Below are 18,965 nucleotides of genomic sequence, written 5' to 3' on the forward strand. Positions count from 1 at the left end.
CGGCCTGCCTGAGGTTCCCTCGACAAAATGCAACTGTACGACAGATAATCCAGGCTTGCAAAGCGTGCCAGCTGATGAGGACAGGGAAAAGACAGCACACTAAAACGAGGTACCGAGGGGAAGAGCCAGGGCAACACTGGGAGATAGATTTCACTGAGGTAAGACCAGGCAAGTACGGGTATCGCTATCTATTGGTTCTGGTAGATACCTTCTCGGGATGGGTAAAAGCCTTCCCCACTAAGGGAGAGACAGCAACAGTGGTTGCTAAAAACATCTTAGAGGAGACAGTGCCTAGGTATGGGCTGTCAGTGACTATGGGCTCTGATAACGGACCTGCCTTTGTGAGCCAGATTGTACAAGGGCTGGCCCAAGCTCTGGGGACAAAATGAAAGTTACATTGTAAATATAATCCCCAGAGCTCAGGACAGGTTGAAAAAATAAATCGGGCCCTAAAAGAAACTTTGACAAAGTTGGCAATAGAGACTGGCGGGGACTGGGTGACCCTCCTTCCCTTTGCGCTCTTTCGAGCGCGTAACACCCCTTATAAGCTGAATCTTACCCCTTTTGAGATTCCGTATGGAAGACCCCCCTCCTGTGTGTCCTATATTCGAGAGAAAATGCCTACCACCCCCTACCTTGGGACAATTCCAGCAAACACTGATGACATTAAGTAAGGCGCATAGCCATGTTTGAAAATTACTTCGAGAGATACATGAGGGAACAAGCAAGGAAACCATCCCCTCACATTATATTGGCCCGGGTGATTGGGTTTGGATAAAATGACACCAATCTAAAGCATTAAAACCTAGATGGAAAGGCCCTTATGTTGTTCTCCTTACCACTCCTACTGCTGTTAAGGTCGACGGGATCGGGCCCTGGGTTCACTGCAATCACGTGCGGCAAGCTACCCCAGAAGAACAGGAGAAGGCGCAAGCAGAATGGGAGGCAAGACCTCACCCGTCAAATCCTTTGAAACTGAAACTTATACGACGAGAGCCCTCTTTTTTTTTTTTTTTTTTTTTTTGACGAGAGCCCTCTTAACCCTCCTGCTGATAACAGTTTTCATCGGACCAGGAGCAACCAGCCACAACCCCCATCAGCCGGCTAACCTGACTTGGGTGATCTACAATTCTGAGACTGGAGAAGTGCTTAATTTGAGCTCCAACGTGGCCCCAAAAGGGACATGGTGGCTAGTACTGACCTTTGATTTGTGCGTGCTGGCAGCTGACGGTAATGGCCTTGGTCCCCACCAACTGACCAAGTTCTTTGCCCATGGCTCTTTCAGTCTATTCACCCGTAACTGTGAGCGAAAAGGCCCACAGTACTACGAACAGGTGCCTGTCTATGTCTGCCTGGAGGGAGGAAGGGATCGGAACCAAATTGAAAAATATGGGGGAGTTGACTCTTTTTATTGCGCTGCTTGGGGTTGCGAAACCAAGGGAACAGTCCATTGGCTCACTAACTCTGACAGGGACCTCATTCAGGTAAAATCACCCCTGAATTCCCAGAAATGTCCAACTAAGGGAGTATCATCCAAACCTGGGCAATGTTTCCCATTACAGATCAAATTCACAGACAAAGGAAAAAAATTTACCAGGTGAGATGTTGGCCGAGCTTGGGGCCTCCGTCTTTACAAGACTGGCTATGACACAGGATTCCGGTTTGAGCTTAAATTAAAATAGGGACCACTCTATTTGGCACCCAAAGTAGCCTTAAGACCAAACCAGGTGATAGCCCTGAAGCCCACCCCCCAGGGAACAACCTCAAAGCCTCCCTCCCAGAACCAAAGTCAGGCTAATAGATCGACTTCAAGCACCGTGGGACCCCCCCAGGGTTGACATGTTCCCACCAACAGACCCCCTTATGAAAATGATCTCCTCAGCCTATCTCACCCTAAATGCCTCTCGTCCGGACTTAACAAATGGTTGCTGGCTTTGCTATAATATTAGGCCTCCCTATTATGAGGCGGTTGCCTTTTCTTCAAGATTCAACCTGACCTCTGATGTCTCGGCCTGCAGACGGCAGCAACAACCTGGGTCAGGCCGGTTGACAGTAGGCTCCATTGCGGGCATAGGCACCTGTGTAGGAACTATCCCTAAGACTTATCAACACCTATGTGATAATAATTCAGTCCCTAGGACTAGCCTCCCCAATTCTACTCACCAGTGGGTACTTCCGCCAGAAAACGGGTGGTGGGCTTGCTCCGCCGGACTAACCCCGTGTGTCCATAAGGCAGCACTTAATGCCTCCCAAGATTTCTGTGTCCTAGTCCACCTGATCCCCCGGCTAAACTATTACTCAAAGGAAGAGCTACAACCTAGGTTAGACCCATTGGGTCAATATAAGGTAAAACGAGAACAAATCACTGCCCTGACTTTGACAGTCTTATTGGATGCTATAGGAATGGGAAGTGGGATCGCAGCCTTAACGTTGCAAGATAAACAGTATAATCAACTAAGGGCTGCAATAGATAAAGATATTGAACAACTCGAGAAGTCCATTTCACACCTCCAAGAATCCTTGAGCTCCTTGGCTGAAGTAGTGTTACAGAATAAAAGAGGTTTAGATTTGTTGTGTCTGCAACAAAAAAGATTATGTGCAGCACTGGGAAAAAAACGCTGTTTCTATTATCGACCATTCAGGGGTGGTATAAAAATCTCTCCAAAAAGTAAGAGAGAGACTAGCCCAGTGGAAGAGAGAACGAAAAGCCCAACAAGGCTGGTTTGAATCTTGGTTTCAGTGCTCCCCCTGATTGACCACTTTGATTTCCACCCTCCTGGGTCCACTCATAATATTAATATTGTTACTGACCTTTGGTCCATGCATTTTAAACCGTCTGGTCTCATTTATTAGAGAGCGCCTAAATACCATCCAAATTATGATATTGAGACAACAATATCAGCCAATATCACAGGGTAAGAAAAAGATTCTTCTACAAAAGTACAAAGACAGGGGGAAAATGTGAGGCTGTCACAGCTGACGCCATGACAGGCAGCCTAGATTAGGAGTAGGCCTGGATTCCCAGGGTAACGTAATTATCAGGCCTCCTGGAGCCTGCCAATCAACATATGCCTAGCAAGAAAAAGGGAACCTATCAGGGGAAAGCTGAAAGCCCCACGTTGGGCCAACAAAAATTACCTTGCAACTGTGTAACCAATCTGCTTGCACCAACTACCTACTGTGTAACCAATCCGCTTGGGCCAACTACCTGCTGCTTACATTTGAATAATTGTACCCAATAAATACCCGAGAGAACTGGGGCTCAGGGCCTTTTCGTCCTCACACCCTTGGTGAGGGCGGGAGGCCCTGGCTTGAGTCAGTAATAAATTCCCCTATTGCAAGTTGCATTGTTTCGAGGAGTCTTCTTTCCTGACCGGGGACTCGGACTACGGACAGAACACACAGGTCATAGCAAAAACCCACTTCCAACAACGTAAGAGAAGACTCAACACATGGACATCACCAGGTGGTCAATATCAAAATAAGACTGATTATATTTGTTGCAGCCAAACACGCAGAATCTCTATACAGTCAGGAAAAAACAAGACTGGGAGCTGATTGTGGCTCAGATCATGAACTCCTTGTTGCTAAACTCAGACTTAAATTGAAGAAAGTAGGGAAAACCACCAGACCATTCAGGTGTGACCTAAATCAAATCTCGTACGAGTATACAGTGGAAGTGACAAATAGATTTAATGGATTAGATCTGATAGTGAGAGTGCCTGAAGAACTAGGGATGGAGGCTCGTGAAATTGTACAGGAGGCAGTGATTATGACCATCCCCAAGAAAAAGAAATGCAAAAAGGCAAAATGGTTGTCTGAGGAGGTCTTACTATGAAAAGAAGAGAAGCTAAAGCCAAAGGAGAAAAGGAAAAGTATACCCATTTGAATGCAGAGTTCCAAAGAATAGCAAGGAGAGATAAGAAAGCCTTCCTCAGTGATCAATGCAAGAGAAAAGAGGAAAACAATAGCATGGGAAAGACTAGAGATCTCTTCTTGAAAATTAGAGATACCAAAGGAACAGTTCATGCAAAGATGGGCACAATAAAGGACAGAAATGGTATGGACCTAACAGAAGCAAAAGATATTAAGAAGACATGGCAAGAATACACAGAAGAACTATACAAAAAAGACTGTCATGACCCAGATAATCACAACAGTGTGATCACTCACCTAGAGCCAGGTATCCTTGAATACGAAGTCAAGTGGGCCTTAGGAAGCATCACTACGAACAAAGCTAGTGGAGGTGATGGAATTCCAGATGAGCTATTTCAAGTCCTAAAAGATGATGCTGTGAAAGTGCTACACTCAATATGTCGCAAATTTGGAAAACTCAGCAGTGGCCACAGGACTGGAAAAGGTCAGTTTTCATTCCAAACCCAAAGAAAGGCAATGCCAAAGAATGTTTAAACTACTGCACAATTGCACTCATCTCACACTAGTAAAGTAATGCTCAAAATTCTCCAAGCCAAGCTTCAACAGTACATGAACCGTGAACTTCCAGAGGTTCATGCTGGTTTTAGAGAAGGCAGAGGAGCCAGAGATGAAACTGCCAACATACGCTGATCTTCAAAAAAGCAAGAGAGTTCCAGAAAAACATTTACTTCCACTTTATTTTCTATGCCAAAGCCTTTGACTGTGTGGATCACAATAAACTGTGGAAAATTCTTAAAGAGATGGGGTTACCAGACCCCTGACCTGTCTCCTGAGAAATCTGTATGCAGCTCAAGGAGCAACAGTTAAAACTGGATATGGAACAACAGACTGGTTCCAAATCGAGAAAGGAGTACGTCAAGGCTGCATATTGTCACCCTGCTTATTTAACTTATATTCAGAGTACATCATGTGACATGCTAAGCTGGGTGAAGGACAAGCTGGAATCAAGATTGCTGGGAGAAATATCAATAACCTCAGATAAGCAGATGAAACCACCCTTATGGCAGAAAGCAAAGAAGAACTAAAAAGCCTCTTGATGAAAGTGACAGAGGAGAGTGAAAAAGTTGGCTTGAAACTCAACATTCAAAAAACTAAGATCATGGCACCCGATCCCATGACTTCATGGCAAATCGACAGGGAAGCAATGAAAACAGTGACAGTCTTTACCGGTTTGGGCTCCAAAATCACTGCAGATGGTGACTGCAACCATGAAATTAAGATGCTTTCTCATTGGAAGGAAAGCTATGACCAACCTAGACAGCATATTAAAAAGCAGAGGCATTACTAGCAAAGTCCATCTCGTCAAAGCTATGGTTTTTCCAGGAGTCATGAATGGAGGTGAAAGTTGGACTATAAAGAAAGCTGAGGGACAAAGAATTCATGCTTTTGAATTGTGGTGTTGGAGAAGACTCTTGAGAGTCCCTTGGACTGCAAAAGATCCAACCAGTCCTTCCTAAAGGAAATCAGTCTGGAATATTCATTGGAAGGACTGATGATGAAGCTGAAACTCCAATACTTGGCCCCCTGATGTGAAGAACAGACTCATTTGAAAAGACCTTGATTCTGGGAACAATTGAAAGTGGGAGGAGAAGGGGGAGAAAGAAGATGAGATGGTTGGATGGCATCACTGACTCGATGGACATGAGTTTGAGTAAGCTTCAGTCATTGGTGATGGACAGGGAAGCCTGGTGTTCTGTAATCCATGGTTTCACAAAGAGTTGGACATGACTGAGTGACTGAACTGAACTGAATTATCAGGGAATCCCTGCAATTTTCTGTTTTTTTTTTTTTTTTTTTTTTTTTTGGTTTGTTTTTTTTTTAATGATATCTTTTTTTGACTTTCCTGTCAGGGTGATGCTCTCCCTACGGAATAAATTCAGAATGGTTCCATCCTCTGCAATTTTGTGGAATAGTTTGAGTAGGATAGATGCTAACTCTTAAGTTTTTGGGGAAATTCACCTGTGAAGCCATGAACGTTTGTTTTTGGGGTGTTTTAAAATTGCAGATTCAATTTCATTACTTATAATTATTCTGTTCACATTTTGTATTTCTTCCTGGTTCAGTCTTGGGAGATTGTATATTTTTAAGAATTTTCCCATGTCTTCCAAGTTGTACATTTTATTGGTGTATAGTTGTTCAGAGTAGTCTCTTATGATCTTTTATGTTTTTTTGGTGTTTGTTGTAACTTTTACTCTTTCATTTCTGATTGTATTGACTTGGGACCTCTCTTCTTTTTCCTTGATTAGTATGCCTCTTTTCTATTCTTTTAGTACCTATTTCATTTGTTTCAGTTCTATTGTTTATGATTTCTATCCTTCTACTAATTTTGAGTTTTATTTGTTCTTTTACTAATTCCCTTAGCTGTAAGGTTAGGTTGTTTATCTGAGATTTTTCTTGTTTCCTGAGATAAGCTTGTGTAAAAACCTGTGTCAAAAACTTCTCTCTTAGAAATGTTTTTGTTGTATCTAAGATTTATGGACGGTTGTGTTTTCTTTTCATTTGTCTCCAGGCAGTTTTTATTTCACCTTTGATTTTGTGGTGACCCATTGAGTATTAACAAGTACATTGCTTAGCCTGTATGTGTTTAGTGGTTTCTTTTCTTTTTTTTTTTTTTTTTAGTATTTTTCTTGTAGTTCACTTCTAGTCTCATTGCATGTGGTCAGAAAAGACGCTTGACATGATTTCTGAAATTTACCAAGGCTGGTTTTATAGTCTAGCATGTGATCTATTCTGTAGAATGTGCCATGTGCAGTTGGAAAAATTTGCAATCTGCATCTTCCATATATATATGGAATGTTCCATATATATAGAATGTGTCATTTAAGGCTTTTGATTTCTTATTGATTTTCTGTTTGGATGATCTGTTCATTGACGTAAGTGAGCTGCTAAATTGCCTACTATTATTGAGTTACTGTCAATTTCCCCTTTTATGTCCATTAATATTTACTTTATGGTTTTGGATGCTTCTATGTTGGGTGCACAGATATTTACATTTGTTATACGTTCTTTTTGGATTGATCCCTATTATTATGTAGTGTTCTTGTCTCTTGTAACAACCTCTTTTTCAAATCTGTTTTGTTAGATATAAGTATTGCTACCCTGACTTTTTTTTCAATTTCCTTTTGCATGGAATACTTTTTCCCATTCCCTCACTTTCTGTCTGTGAGTCTTTAGATCTGAAGTGAGTTGCTTCTTGGCAGTGCACAGATGAGTCTTGTCATGTATCCATTTAACTACTCTATTTCTTTTTTATTGGAGCATTTAGTTCATTTCCATTTAAAGTAATTATTGATATGTATGTTCACATTTCCATTTTGCGCATTGCTTTGGATTTGTTTCTGTAGGTTTTTTTGTTCCTTTCTTCTTCTTTTATTCCCTTCTCATATGATTTGATGACTACCTTAACATTATAGTTGGGTATCTTTTACTTTTCTTGTGTGCATATAGTATACATTTTTCCTTTGCAGTTACCATGATGTTTTTATGTATCAATCTATACATCCACATATGTATTTATATATGATTAAGTTGCTGATCTCTTAATTTCAAATACATTTTTAACAACCATGTGTGTATATTCAACTCCCCTCACAATTACTGCTTTTAACATCTTATTTTACATCTAATTTAAGTATCTCCTAACTCCTTATTATAGATATAGATGCTTTTGTTAAAAGACAAAATTCTTCCTACCTTCCTTCTAGCTTTGCATGTGAGATGATTTCCAACGTTTACCTTATGTTTGCTTCCACTAATAAGCTTTTCCTTTCATAATTTTTGTATTTCCAGTTTTGGACTTTTCTTTCCCCTTAGTAAAACTGCTTTACCATTTCTTGTAATGCTAGTGCCTGAACTCTTTTAAATTTAACTTGTCTGTAAAGATTTTGATCTCTAAATCAAATTTGAAGAGCCTTGCTGGACAGAGTATTCTTGGTTGTACATTTTTCACTTTCAACATGTTACATACATTGTGCCACTCCCTTCTGGACTGCAGTTTCTGCTGAAAAGTCAGCTGATAGCTCTATGGACATTCTTTTTTATGTTTTTTGTCCTTTTTCTTTTCCTGCTTTCAGTGTCCTCTTTTCATCTTTCACTTTTGCCAATTTAATTGCTCTCTCTCTCTCTCTTCTCCTTCTGGGGGTTCTATAATGTACATATAAATGTGCTTAATGTTGTCCCAGAGTTCTCTTTCAAGGTTCTCATTTCTCGTCATTCTTTCTTTTTTCTGTTCAACATCAGTAATTTCCATTACACTGTCTTCCAGCTCACTGATCCATTCTTCTGTATCGTTTAGTCTACTATTGGTAGTTTCATGTGTATTTTCCACTTCAGTGTTGTATTCTTCATCTACGTTTGGCTGTTCTTCATATTAATATTTTCTTGCTCTGTGTATGCATTCTTCTTCTGAGATTTTTGATGGTCTTTACAAGCACTACCCTAACCTCTTTCTTGACTAGATTGCTTATCTCCATTTCACTTATACCTTCTTTTGGGCTTTTCTCTTGTTGCTTCATCTGGAACACGCCTGTCTAAGTATTTGTCTAAGTATTTGTTTTGTATGTACCTGGTAGATTGGTTGTGCTTCTTAATGCTGGAGAAGTGGCCTTTTGCAGGCACTATGCGTTTCAGCAGCTGACTCAACTTTCATCACCTTTGGTGTACACTCTAGTGGCTTCCCCTGTGTGACTGTGTGAGTCTTTCTGTTGTTGAAGGCTGACTAGGTGAGAGGTCTGTTAGTCTTGCTTGGCCCCTGGTCCAGTTGGTTGGCAGTTCTGCCTCATGCATTGGCTGCCAGGTGCTGGTTGGCAGGACCAGGTCATAAGGCAGCTGGCTGTGAAACTCCAGGGAGTTCTGGGATAGTGCTGGCTCGGGGCTGTATGGAGTAAAGGTGCAGAACATTCCAAGGCCATAGCACTTCCACTGCTGGGTGAAGCCTGGTCCTAGGGCTAGTGCCTACCTAATGATAGGCAGAGCTGGGGCCTGGAGCCTGGTTGTAGGGCCCAAGGATCCCAGGAGCTGATGTCATAATTTTCTATGATTGCTTTTATAAAAATTATTCAAAGATTTTAAAATTTCATTTTATGCAAAAATTCTATAACATCATGACACTTACTGACATACAAAATTACTAGTAATAATGGACGAAACAGGTTTTTTTTTTAACTCATTGTCTGTGTTTGCTAAAATGAATTGTATTAATGAAAAGTTCCAAAATCAAATGTGTTCCTATGTATTATTCTTCTCCCTTTCCAATTTATTAGGTATTTTACCCAGTGTGCTCTACAGAATGTTTGCCATCAAATCGTATCCTCCCCCTTACCAACATTATATTTTTCATAGTTAATTAGCAGCTAAATTTTTAGCATTAAATAATATCCCACTGTCTGATGTACCACAACTTTTCCACTGACTTACTAAAGAAAATCTATGTTCTTTCCAATTTTATAAATATGAACAAAACTACCATAGCCATCTAAAAAATTATTATTTCCACAAGAAAACCCAAGCATTTACACAGCACAAAATATTCTTATAAAAGATAATGTTTATTAAAAGGATCTTCTTCAATTTAGTAATAAATAAACCACTCTAAAGTGAAAATTGACTTAAGGAAGAGTTTCACCCCAATTTGGGGGTGAACACAGAAATACATGCAACTAGTTATAATCCAATAGTTTACTAGATCTCCCCTTACATACAAAATTTTACATTAGTTCTAATAAATATTGTTATTGATCCCCATATGCCATTGGAAAACCAACTGATAATGTGTCTTTATGTCCTGTCTCAATGATACATATATTTTGAACAGAGTAATGTGTTTCTGCATTGCAAAGATTATCTTTATATTCCTTTTCAATTTAAATAAAAGAGTATAAGGAAAATGTGTCAATAATGCTTACCAAAGCTTTATCCATAATGACACATATTTTCAGAACTCTTTTCAACATCACACCTGAATCTTTCTGCAAAACAGAGAACATGAATTGAATAAAATGTTTAAAAAATTTTATCTTGTTTGTAATTATCATGTACATTATATAATGATATATATATGTATACATATATATATATACACACACACTCACACAGGTATAGATAGGTAGATAGATAGATTATAGCTATAGATACAAACATGTAAAGATATAATTACAAGAAATCAATTACAAGAGGATCAATGCCCACTGAGTAAATAATCTGGGAGATTTTGCATAAACATTTTTAGAACAAATCAGAAGCTTTTGCCTTATATTCTTGATAATTAGAATCCTCAAAAAAAGTTACAAAAATGAAGGAGGATTCTTGCTTCTTTCCCCTGAAAAACTTCTTCTAGTTCCCTGATTTAACCTTCAAACTAAACAAATTCCCATCAACTTTCCTCCAAATGTTGGTCCATTTTATCATCATTTTTGTACTTGCAATTATTTACCATGGCCTACTCTCAATAAAATGCATTTATTTTAAGAACACAGTTGCATGAACTGGTAGCAATGTATACAGCCATGAATCCATTACTATCAGTAAAATAAAAATTGTTTCCATTACCCTATAAAGTTAATAGCTTATAAGGCTCGAGGCAACCAGTGATCTGCTTTCTCTCACCATAGGTTACAATAATGTATCCTATAACTTTATATAAGTGAAATCATATGATATGTCTTCTTCTATATCTGGTTTCTTTAACTCAGCACTTGTCTGTGTTGCTGTGATTATTGGTAATTCATTTGTTTATATTGTCACCAAGTGTGAGATTTTAGAAACATAAAACAATTTGTTAATACATTTAACTGTTGATGACCATTTGGATTATTCAAACATCTTAGCTATTGTAAATAATGAGATGTGAATATCCATGTACAGGTCTTTGGATAGTTATAGTTTTTCATTTTTCTTGGTTCAATGCTTAGAACTGGAATATCTGATTCACATACCTGTATATGTATATAGAAATACAAAAATTTGACTGTTTTCTAAAGTTATTAGGTTAGCTAAAATGTTTGTTCAGGGCTTTTCATTACATCAAATAGAAAAATCTGAATGAATCTTTTGGCAAACTCAATAATTTGATCATTCTGCATTTTTGGGCAGGAACTAGTGTCAACTGCTCCATACTCTTGCCTCTATTTGGCATTGGCAATCTTTTGCATTGCATCCATTCCTGCCAGTATGAGCTGAGAACTCATTGAGATTTTCATTTGCAGTTCCTGTATGATTAATGATGTTGAACATCTTTTCACAGTCTTACAGCTCATTAATTTGGTTTCTACTAAGTCTCCTACTATAAATTTTATGTTTTGTTTGACACTTAAGTTTACCCTCTAATTCAATTTTTTAGAATAAGGATTTCCATGTGGAAATCCAATCTTCTTGCATAATTTGATGAATACGTCATTTTTTACTTTCCAAAGACCTTGGCACCTTTGCGTATAATCATTTGGGCAAGAGCACATGGCTATACTTCTCCTCTATTGTATCCCACTGTTCCACACATAAACCAATTCCAAAATATGTATCTCCAGAGCAGAGGCCAGCAAACTATAGCCTATGGTATACCAGCCTCAGTTCAGTTCAGTCGCTCAATCATGTCCGACTCTTTGTGACCCCATGAACTGCAGGACGCCAGGGCTCCCTGTCCATCACCAACTCCTGGAGTTTACCCAAACTCATGTCCATTGAGTCGGTGATGCCATCCAACCATCTCATCCTCTGTCGTCGCCTTCTCCTGCCCTCAATCATTCCCGGCATCAGGGTCTTTTTCAGTGAGTCAGCTCTTCGCATCAGGTGGCCAAACTACTGGAGTTTCAGCTTCCACATCAGTCCTTCCAATGAACACCCAGGACTGATCTCCTTTAGGATGGACTGTTGGATCTCCTTGCAGTCCAGGGGACTCTCAAGAGTCTTCTCCAACACCACAGTTCAAAACCATCAATTCTTTGGTGCTCAGCTTTCGTTATAGTCCAACTCTCACATCCATACATGACCACTGGAAAAACCATAGCCTCGACTAGACGGACCTTTGTTGGTAAAGTAATGTCTCTGCTTTTTAATATGCTGTCTATGTTGGTCATAACTTTCCTTCCAAGGAGTAAGTGTCTTTTAATTTCATGGCTGCAATCACCATCTGTAGTGATTTTGGAGCCCCCGCCCCCCCAAAAAAATAAAGTCAGCCACTGTTTCCACTGTTTTCCCATCTATTTGCCATGAAGTATACTCTCCTGGTTGCAAAAAATATTTTCTTGGAACACAGACATACCTGTTTGCTTATAGTTTACCTATGCGGATTTCAAGCTACAAGGACTGAGTGAAGTAGCTGCAACAGATCATATGTCTCACAAGCCCAAAATATTATCTGATACCTTAAGAAGAAACAACACAAGTCCTTCACCTAGTTTTCTTTTTCAAACAAATGTTTGACTTCATAAGGATATTTGCATCTCCATAATAAATTTGAGAATCTATTTCTACAAAAAATGTTTTTCGGGAATTTTGACTGGAATTATATTGACTCTACACATCAATTTGGGGAAAATGAATTTCTTGACTTTTTTTTCCTGTAACTTTGCTAGAGTCTCTTAATTAGTCTTGATTGCTTTGATGGAGATTCTTTAGCTCTTATGTGCAGAGTTATCTCACTAAAGAACTAGGGTGATTGTTTTCCTTTCAAAATGTATAGTCTTTATTATTAGTCTTTTTCCTATTGCAAAAACTAAGAATTCAGTAAAATGTTGAGTGGAAGTACAATGAAGACAAACAACCTTGCATTATTCTGAATCTCAGGGGTCATTTTCACCAGTTTGGGCACTAAAACATACACCATAGACTAGTTGCTTAAACCACAAACAGTATTTCTGACATTCTAGAGGCTGGAAAGTTCAAGATTCAGGCACCAGCAGATGTGATGGCTGGTGAGTTCACTCTTCCTAGTTTGCAGATCTTGTATGCTCATGTGACAGGAGAGCAGAGAGAGGGATCCCATGCCTCTTCCCTTTTATATGAGAGAATTAATCCTATCATGAGGGCCCTACCTTTATACCTGTTATTGTTCAGTCACCCAGTCAAGTCCAACTCTTTGCAACCCCATAGACTGAAGCAAGCGAGGCCTCTTGGTACCTCACCATCTCCTGAAATTTGTCCAAGTTCATTTCCATTGGATCAGTGATGCCATCCAGCCATCTCATCCTCTGATGACCCCTACTCCTTCTGCCCTCAAGTTTTGCCAGCATCAGGGACTTCTCCAATGAGTTGGCTGTTCGATGAGATGACCAAGATACTGGAGCTTCAGCTTCAGCATCCGTCCTTTCAATGAATATTCAGGGTTGATTTCCCTTAAGATTGACTGGTTTGATCTCCTTGCGTCCAAGGGACTCACAGGAGTCTTCTCCAGCAACACAGTTCGAAGGCATCAATTCTTTAGCATACTGCCTTCTTTGTTGCCCAGCTCTCAAAGCTGCAGATGACCACTGGGAAGACCATAGCCTTGACTTATACAGACCCTTGTCAGCAGAGTAATATCTCTGCTTTTCAACATACTGTCTAGGTTTGTCATAGCCTTCCTGCCAAGAAGGAAATGTCTTCTAATTTCATGGCTGCAGTCATCATCTGCAGTGATCTTAGAGCCCAAGAAGAAATCTGTCATTACTTCCATCTTTTACGCCTCTATTTGCCATGAAGTCATGGGGCCAGATGCCATGATCCTAGTTTTTTTTAATATTTAATTTTAAGCTGGCCCTTTCACTGTCCTCCTTCACCCTCATCATGAGGCTCTTTAGTTCCTTAGTTCCTCTTCACTTTCAGCCATTAGAGTGGTATCATCCGTATATCTGAGGTTGTTGATGTTTCTCCCACCTATCTTGATTCCAGCTTGTAGCTCATTCAGCCTGGCATTTCTCATGATGTGCTAAGTGTATAGGTTAAACAAACAGGGTGACAGCAGACAGTCTTGTGATACTCCTTTCTCCATCTTGAACCAATCAGTTCCATTCAGGGTTCTAACTGTTGCCTCTGGACCCGCATAAGGTTTCTCATGAGAGAGGTAAGATGGTCTAGTATTCCCATCTGTTTAAGACCTTTCCACAGTTTGTCCTGAATATTCATTTGAAGGACTAATGCTGAAGCTGAAACTCCAATACTTTGGCCACCTGATGTGAAGAACAGACTCATTGGAAAAGACCCTGATGCTGGGAAAGATTGAAGGCGGGAGGAGAAGCAGAAGGCAGAGGATGAGTTGGTTGGATGGCATCAGCGACTCGATGGGCATGAGTTTGAGTAAGTTCCAGGAGTTGGTGATGGACCGGGAAGCCTGGTATGCTGCAGTCCATGGGGTCACAAAGTTTCTGGAATTCCCTGCATTCTCTATGATCCAGTGAATGCTGGCAATTTGATCTCTGGTTCAAATTAATCCCATCATGAGGACTCTGCGCTCATACGTAATCTAACACTATGTCTGAGTTCCTAATACCATCCTACTGAAAGGTTTCAAAATACGAATTGTGGGGGGAAACAAGCCTACAGTAAGTAACAGGAGTAAAGCATTCAGTCATTTACATTCTTTATGTTAACTGTAGATGCTCTTTATTATCCAGGACATTTTCAATTCCTATTATTTACCATGAGTGTGTTGTACTGAATGTTGGCAAATGATGTTTCTAAAAGTATTGCTATGATTCTGTGGTTTTCTAGCTGTATCATTTTAATTGAGTTAATTGCTGTTTTGCTGTACTGATTTAAGTGATGTTGTCTCAAAGTCCCATAGATACTATGGTCTTTTGAACAAGCAAAACTGTTTTTATAGTATAATGGCAACTTGACTGGATAACAAAATCTGGATACTGTTTACCTCCTAGAGAAGCTATTTTCTCTCTCACTAGATAGATACTCTTGACTATCTTATAAGCAGTTCATTTTGGCAAATGCTAATGCCAGTCTGACTGCCTTTTTATACTTTTATAAGTGACTTTCTTTGAGGCTAAGATGCCTATAGCATTATTCATCCTTTATTGATAAAGTTCAAAATATATTATATCTTGGTGTCACCAACTTTCATAAAGATTTCTTGAAATCTGAAAATTTTCAAATTCAGGAATTCTTTATTCAACACAGCTTTCTTCTCTCATAAGTTGGATTACATTGACTGTGATTTTATTCATGAATGACAATATCAGTTATCTTGAATTTCCATTAGTAATCTTTTACACTCTGTTAGAGTTCCCTAGAGAAACAGAACTAACACAATGTGTGTGTATATTTGCACATTTAATATACTTATTAAAATTAGATTTATTACAAGAAATTGCCTTATATGGTTATGGAGGCTGGAAAGTCCAAAACCTTCAGTAGGCTTCAGACCTGAGAAGAGTTGATGCTACAGTGCCTGTTGGAAGCCTGTGGCCCAGAGAGTCCTGTCTTACACAGAGGAAGTTCCATTCCTTTCTTAGACTGATGACGCCACTATCAGATGAGGTCTATGCACATAATGGAGGACCATCTGCTTTACACAAACTCCACTGGCTTAGTTGTTTATCTTTTTCAAAAACACCTTCAAAGAAACACCCAGAAAATCTGACTAACCATCTGGGGACTGTGGCCCAGGGAAGTTGATACATAAAATTAACCATCACACAGTTTTCCCTTTTTCTCCCATCATTTTTTTTTTCTCTCCCATCATTTTTATGAGCTTCCCTGATAGCTCAGTTGGTAAAGAATCCACCTGCAATGCAGGAGACCCCAGTTTGATTCCCAGGTCTGGAAGATCTGCTGGAGAAGGGATAGGCTACCCATTCCAGTATTCTTGAGCTTCCCTTATGGTTCAGCTGGTAAAGAATTTGCCTGGGTTGCCTGGGTTGCCAGGGCTCGATCCCTGGGTTGGAAAGATACTCTGGAGAAGGAAAAGGCTACCCACTCCAGTATCCAGGCCTGGAGAATTCCACAGTCCATGGGGTCCGAAAGAATTGGACACAACTGAGCAACTTTCACTTTCCAACATTTTTAGGTCATTGCATTCTCTATTTCCTTCAGTTCAGTTCAGTTGCCCAGTCATGTCTGACTCTTTGCAACCCCATGGACTGCAGCATACCAGGCTTCCCTGTCCATCACCAATTCCAGGAGCTTGCTCAAACTCATGTCCATTGAGTCAGTGATGCCATCCAACCTCCTCTGCCTTGAATCTTTCCAAGCATCAGGGTCTTTTCCAATGAGTCAGTTCTTCGCATCAGGTGACCAAAGTACTGGAGTTTCAACTTCAGCATCAGCCCTTCCAATGAATATTCAGGACTGATTTCTTTTAGGATGGACTGTTTGGATCTCCTTGCAGTCCAAGGGACTCTCAAGAGTCTTCTCCAACACCACAGTTCAAAAGCATCATTCCTTCTATGCTCGGCTTTGAATATAACGTTATCTTGGGGTTTTATGATAATGTCTGTTCTGTTATTCACCAGTTCTATTGTCAATGTCTTTCATTTTCAAAATGGCTTTGTCTTTCTTATTTGTCTATTTCTTGAGCACTTCCAGGATCTTTAAACAGACTGGGAAAGGGTAGACTTGTGAGTACCAAAGAATGGATCTCTGGGGTTGTATTATTTAGATTAGAATTTTAATGCTGTGACTTAGAATAATAATTTGAACTCTCCAGGTCTCTGCTTCCTTCTGAAAAGAGGGATAAATGTTCTCACTCTCAGAATTGTGGAAAGAATTGGAAAGACAGGGTATACTGTCAAGGTCTTACAACAATTGGTGATACCTAGTACATAGATATATAACAATATCAATATTGTTTTTAACTCATTTTGGATCATGTAATTTGTGTTATATTTTATATTTATATTTGTTTTTATGTACCCTGTTTATTCCCTTTGTATTCTTCTTTCAGAATACATTCATTTCTTTCATGTCAAACTTTTGTTGAACAAATGTTAGGGATAAGTGACTTACACTATATTTGGTTCATAAAAAATGACCAATTTTTCAAGAATGATATTGCTCCTTCTCTGAGAGGGAAGAAGTCCACGAGAGATACCTGTTCAGCTCAGGTTTATCAAGATGGGGATTCAGACACTCTTCTCCTTCTACTCCTATCTGAATTCAAATACTATTGGGGACACTTTGAGGCCCCGAATTGAAGCTGGAAAAGGAAACAGCTAGCATTTTCATCTACCTTGGTCTTTGCGTGAGCAAAGCCCACACATCATGTTAAACCACTGACAGTCAGGAATTTGTCACTTCAAAATCTCCTGGTATTTGACCTAATAGTGTTTACTCATGAAGAATACAGTTTGAGGATAACAGCTTACAAAGTTGTTCCATCTCTTGATTTGACAGAAAATTCAGTGTATTTGGCAACTACTCCTTAGAAATTTGGTTGTGTTGTAGCCTGCTAATCTTCTCATTCCTGGTGAGATTAGGGTCTCTCTCTGTTATTCTAAGTGTGGTCTGTTTTACACATTAGGAGGGGTATTCACAATAGGGAGGAAAGAAATGGTTTTAATTAAATATATCAATTATATAGTTCTTACTGGGTAAGTAATTATAGGCTAAAGATTACCTTGCCTTATTTTAAGTAATTTTTGTGTTGCCTTTCAATCTTCAATATTGCTGCTAAGTAGTTTCATGCCATTCTACATTGTGTTTATACATAAGAAATCAGATTTTTAAAAATATTGATTTAGAACCCCTGCTTAAATCATTTTGATTCTCAATTTCATTTGTATTGGAACTCATACTACATCATCTGTATTGTTAATTTAGTTGAATATCTAATCTCTCAAATTCCCTTGTCACTTTTGTTTATACTTTAGTTGTGTGTGATTTCTGGAATTTTAAGTGATGAACTTTCGAGTTTTTACACACGGTGGCTCAGATGGTAAAGCGTCTGCCTATAATGCGAGAGACCTGGGTTCGATTCTGGAGTCAGAAAGATCCTCTGGAGAAGGAAATGGCAACGCACTCCAGTACTCTTGCCTGGAATATCCCATGGATGGAAGAGCCTGGTAGGCTACAGTCCATGGGGTCGCAAAGAGTTGGACACGATTGAACGACTTCACCTTACCTTACCTTAGCATGCTTTTAATTCCCAAGTACTGTTATCTGCTGAACTTTATTTTTTAAACAGTGCTCTGTCCTTAATTTCTCCAACCTTTCTGAGTATGGGCTTCCCTAGGGGCTTAGTCAGTAAACAATCTGCCTGCAATGTGGGAGACCTGGGTTCGAGCCCTGGGTTGTAAAAATCCCCTGGAGGAGGCCATGGCAACCCATTACAGCGTTGTTGCCTGGAGAATCCCATGGACAGAGGAGCCTGATGGGTTGCAGTCCATGGGGTCACAAAGAGTCGGACATGACTGAGAGACTAAGCATAGCACACCTCTCTGAGTATATTGTCATGTTGCTTTCTTCACTCTCTCTCTCTCCACTCCTTAGTGCCTCAAGATTAAACACTTTGAATTTTTCCATGACAATATCTACCAGATTAAATTGTTTCATCCTATGTCTAGTGCTTCTTCATATTAGGCAATGACCACATATTGCAATATCTACGACCACATATGGAGCTTATGACCTGCTGTCTTCAGAGAGTGTAAATTCTCTGGAATGTTTAATGGGAAAACATTGCTGTCAGCATGCTTAGTTTTGATTCTTTGGAGTGGTTCAATTCCCTCCTGGATTCTAATGAACATCTTAGAATATTTAAACCGATTTCCCACCCTGTAGTGTGTCAAGTTTAATATATTCACACTAATTTTGGTATCATAACCACCTTGTATTATGATTTACAAGACATCTATGCCTGGTGACCCCACTTCACACATTCCACCCACAAAAAGAGTCTTAGACTATCTGTGAGTTCACAGCAGAAACAATTGTTTAGGAGAGGAAATTAGGTTTTATACGTATTTTTAAACTTATTTTCAACCACTTCTCTTCCTAGACCCACCCTTAATATCATTTCCTTAGATATTTGGACTCACAGTTAAAAAGACATTTCAGTAGTTCCCTTGTGCAAGGGTCCCCGATCTTGGGCCACCAATCAGTAACAGCAG

General features: G+C 39.6%; 1 protein-coding gene across 1 annotated transcript in view; it reads right to left on the reverse strand.

Moving 5' to 3' along the window:
- The window catches only part of LOC133050544 (A disintegrin and metallopeptidase domain 3-like), a 134,041-nt gene that overhangs the window by 86,414 nt on the left and 28,662 nt on the right, over positions 1 to 18,965 (reverse strand). Inside the window, exon 7 of the mRNA XM_061134787.1 lies at positions 9,840 to 9,902. Within this exon, the coding sequence (XP_060990770.1) occupies positions 9,840 to 9,902 (63 nt within the window). The remainder of the gene's footprint in view (positions 1 to 9,839; positions 9,903 to 18,965) is intronic.

The sequence above is a fragment of the Dama dama genome, chromosome 32 (assembly GCF_033118175.1).
Source record: "Dama dama isolate Ldn47 chromosome 32, ASM3311817v1, whole genome shotgun sequence".
Classification (NCBI taxonomy): Eukaryota; Metazoa; Chordata; class Mammalia; order Artiodactyla; family Cervidae; genus Dama; species Dama dama.